Source organism: Phalaenopsis equestris, unplaced genomic scaffold (assembly GCF_001263595.1).
Source record: "Phalaenopsis equestris unplaced genomic scaffold, ASM126359v1 Scaffold000256, whole genome shotgun sequence".
NCBI classification, from domain to species: Eukaryota; Viridiplantae; Streptophyta; class Magnoliopsida; order Asparagales; family Orchidaceae; genus Phalaenopsis; species Phalaenopsis equestris.
This window is the reverse complement of record NW_018164698.1, coordinates 1,355,259-1,359,555: the sequence shown is the minus strand read 5'-3', so window position 1 is coordinate 1,359,555 and position 4,297 is coordinate 1,355,259. Positions and strand designations below refer to the sequence as shown.

At 39.8% G+C, this 4,297-nt stretch overlaps 1 protein-coding gene across 1 annotated transcript; it reads right to left on the bottom strand.

Moving 5' to 3' along the window:
• Positions 1-203: 203 nt before the first annotated feature.
• On the bottom strand, positions 204-2,236 carry LOC110024409 (cytochrome P450 81E8-like). The gene is made up of 2 exons (XM_020724360.1): positions 1,316-2,236; positions 204-953 (listed from the first exon to the last, which is right to left on the bottom strand). The coding sequence occupies exons 1-2, from the start codon at positions 2,234-2,236 to the stop codon at positions 336-338; spliced, it is 1,539 nt and encodes a 512-aa protein (XP_020580019.1). The 3' UTR covers positions 204-335.
• Between the last annotated feature and the right edge of the window lie 2,061 nt (positions 2,237-4,297).

Here is a 4,297-nt window from a genome sequence, read left to right as displayed (position 1 = left end):
TTTGCATATTAATTTTTTTTCAGTTCAAGGCTTCGAGCAAAGTCACTAAACCAAGCCTTCATTGTCATCTTATGATTGTAGAGAATTTTTAGTCCATATACTCCTAATCTAAATAAAATATTAAATGGATTTAACACAATCAAAGCATAATTTTTGTTGACGAAAAAGTTCACAAAACTGCATCAATCAAAATAGAACCGTGTTTATTTTTTAATCTATGAAGTTCTTACAAATGTTTTCTGCTTCAAACTTCAATATGCTTCACACAAATGATGCATCACTTATTTTCATAGAGATAATGTTGATATGTAGTCTCCGAAAATCAAAACCAACATTCAAAGATGAGACAACACATTCATCATAGCGTCTCGTGGCCTGCACAAGGCCTCAAGAGGATTTGCTTTAGGCATGGTCAATCCCGCTCCTTCTCTCAAGTCTATCTCCTGCGGGGTAACCCTTTTCCACTCAAAGCACTGAATCAAAGTTCCAAGCACCAGGCCCATCTCTTTCATCGCAAGACTTTCCCCTGGGCATTTTCTTCTTCCCATGCCAAATGATAACATGTCACCCACTTTGCCAACATCTACGTCTTCAAATCTTTCTGGAAGAAAATTGTTCGGCTCTGGCCATTTCTTAGGATCCCTATGGATTGCATATGCATTCACTAAAAGCATGGTGCCCTGTGGTATGTGGTAGCCTCCCACCGTGCAGTCTTCACGAGACTCATGAGGTACAAGCAGAGGCCCTGCAGGGTACAACCGTAGGGTTTCTTTGATGATACACTTGAGGTAGGAAAGGTTGATAAGGTCAGCTTCCTCAATCAAACGTTCATGTCCCACTTTCTCATCAATCTCTCGTGTGGCCCTCAGAAGCTTCAAGGGATTGTTTAGTAAAAGTGTCAATGCCCATTCGATAGTATTTGATGAAGTATCTGTGCCACCAGACAACAAATTCTGCAATAGAAATAGAAAAAAAAAAACATTATGGAGAAAATCAAAAAATAAAATAAGATTTGAAAATGTTCTCCCACGATCTAATTAATATTATTGTTATGATTCCGAGATTAATTAAACGGAAACATAATCATTAATTTGAGTTATAATCACTAATGATCAAAATAACTATGATTAAAAATATGACTTTTGCCTCTATTTTGATCCTCGAATCCCAAATGATTTAGACAAATATGTCCATATAACTAATAACAAAAATGAATCTTTATTATATATAATGCTACATAAAGATCTGAGATGCAAGTTCTAATTATAAAAAAAAGAACTTGATCAAAAAGTAAAATTCATGTCAAGGGACTCACCGTAATCATGGCTTTGAGAAAACGATCGGTGTACTGCTCCGGCTGCTCCCTCTGCAGCGCCAACAACACATCAACCATATTCCTATGGTTCCCATCCTCCTCCCCCTCATTTTTCCTCCTCCCTTCCTCCAAAACAGACTGCAGAAAATCATCCTTACTCTCATGAATCCATCCCAGCCTTCCCTTCAACCTTCGCCCCACCAACCACCTGATCCCCACCGGCAAGAAATCTCCAACATTTGACGCACCAGACAGCGCAAATGCCTCCTGCACCGCAGCCTTAAACCTCATAACCTTCTCGTTCATGTCCGCACCCTCTCCATAATATCTCTTCCCATCCACCATTCCCATAATCACATTCATCGCCAACCCGAAAAGCCTCGTCTTCAGCTCCACCATCCTGAATTCCTCCCCCTTCATGTCGTTCAACAGATTTCGGACCAAAGCTCGCGCTTCCTCCGCCCGAACTCCCGAAAAGAAAGCGAGGCGCTGAGCAGAGAAGACTTCCACGGTGGCAATGCGGCGCATGCTGCGCCACCCCTGGCCGTAAGAGGCGTATGCGAGGGCTGTGTGGTTGTAAGTGGTGAGATTCGTGGAGGGAAATTTTGGGCGGTTGGCGAAGGCCATGTCGTTGGTGGTGAAGCACTCCTCGGCGAGGGAGTAGGAGGAAACGACGACGGTGGGGCGGATGCCGAAGTGGATGAAGAGGAGCGGGCCGTGTCGGGCAGAGAGTCGGGCCAGGGAATGGTGGAGAGGTTTTTTGAGAAGGTGGAGGTGGCCGATGATGGGAAGAGAGCGAGGGCTTGGTGGAAGATTCTGACGCTTTTGTTTCTTGTTTCTTGTGGAGAAGAAGAGTTTTGATAGGCGGAGGGAAATGAAGAGGGCCAGACAGGTGAAGAAGATGAAGTTCGAGTACTCCATGTTTTTTATTGGCTGTGGAAGAATGGAGATCTTCGTGGTATTTATAGCTAGATTGACGGGGGGGGGGGGGGGGGGGCTGGAGTAAGGGAGTAATCGGGGAATAATCAGAGAAGTCGGCTCGAGTTCAACCTGATGAATGACTCGTGAACTGAGTATGATGTGGTAATAAGCGAAGCTTAATGTCACGGACAACAAGTCTCACATCGGCTAAGTGTAAAATCGAAAAGCAGTATTTAAGTCTTAGGATGTCCTCCTCTCTTAAGAGCACTTTTGAGAGGTGAAAAGTGTTATAAGAGAAATTTACTATCTATCTGGTGTGTGGACTCTCCATTGTTCAGTGGGACCCCCTGAGGAGTCGATTCGTAACGAGGGTGTCACATGATTGGGTGGATGAGAATGTCACAGACAAAAACTCTCACATCGGCTAGGTGTAGGGCCGAAGAACAATATTAAGTCCTGGGCTGCTCTCATCTCTTAAGAACTCTTTTGGGATGTGAAATTAAGCTAACTTCGACTCGACTTGTTTGCGTGTGAGTTTGACTTGTTCAAAAAATAAATGATATAAAATACACTCAAAATATAATGACTCAAACTTTTATCATTAAATTATTGAAAAGTGTGAAGAATAATATTTTACATATATTATCAAGTGGATACTTATTATTTATCATCTAATTACTTTTTTATCTTTTTAATGTAACACTAACTTAAATTAATATATTTTTCTTATTCCGGTAGAGCTAAGCTCGAGGTTGAGCACAAATTTGATCAAATTAATCAAGCACAAGTTGACAGTGGCTCGAGCTCCACTCGACTCATTTACACGCCCATATTACTATTGAAGTTTTTAAGTATAAAATATTAAAATATTTAAAATTTTATTTTATTTTTGTACACCGAGCTATTTTTATTTGTCTTCTTATATGATTTTTTTATTGCTTTTTTACCAAATATTTTTAATCAAAATTATTTTTTTATTATGAATAATAAATAAGTTGGCTCATGAATAAACCGAGGTCAAACTTGAATCTGGCTCAAACTCATGTGGGACTAGTCCGAGTTTGACTCGGCTGATTTAAAACAACAGTTGAAAGAGACATATATAATATGTGTATGTTATCTTTGATTAGGTTTCCTGATATTACTATTTATTTTATATTGAACCAATATAGAAAGTATTGGTTGAATTCGTCTATTCACGATTTTAAAAAGAAAAATTAAAATATATTTATTTCTAAATTTTTTAATATAACGATTGAAATTACAATGCATACTTCTGGTAGGTATATTCGTATATTCAAGTTTATACTCTGTTTAATTCAAACTATTTGGTGTTGCGAGAAGATATATAGGAGAATGATCTTCGAAGAAATGAAAAAATAGAACGAGAAAAATTTACACCAGAAAAGAACACACAGATTTACATGATTCGACATATTGTCTGGGTCCACAGAGTTGCAAAGGATTTTACTACTTGAGGAATTTACATCAGTCGATCACCTGACTTACAAGAGAAATCTCTCACTTCATTGCTATCTCTTCTCCTCTCTCTATTATTCTCTCTCTACATCGAGATACATCAAAGAAACTCTACACCGAGATACACCGAAGAAGACAAACTTACAAGAGAAATAAAAACTAATTTTTCTTCTGCCACAAGCCACCAAGAAGAAGCCAAAGGAGAACAATCTTCTTCTTCTTCTTTCTTCTTCCTTCACCGCAAGGAACTACCTCTTGCACTTCTCTTCTTTTTATCCTGAGGAAGCCCGAAGAAAAACACCAACCGTGACTTCGAAACCCAAAGAGAGCCATCCGAAACCTTTTATCGCGAACAGGAAGCTTCGGGATGAAAGGATGCAGCGTTTCACGAAATGGAGGCGGGAACATCGGTTATCGTGAAACCGCAAGTCACGGTCGCGACCTTTCGCGATCGGGAGAGCGGGAGCAGGAGTTGGCGCCATTTTGCGAAACATAGAAGACAAGAGGAGCGCGGCCTCCAACGCTAATATTTGGAGTTTTTTAAAACAGGATATATATGTAAATAAGATTTACTTGATCTCA

Bases quoted from the DNA above. Each gene is read 5' to 3' on its own strand.
- LOC110024409 (XM_020724360.1), bottom strand. From the start codon at position 2,236: ATGGAGTACTCGAACTTCATCTTCTTCACCTGTCTGGCCCTCTTCATT. The intron at 954-1,315 runs GTGAGTCCCTTG...TTTCTATTGCAG, and splicing joins TTCTCAAAGCCATGATTACG to AATTTGTTGTCTGGTGGCAC.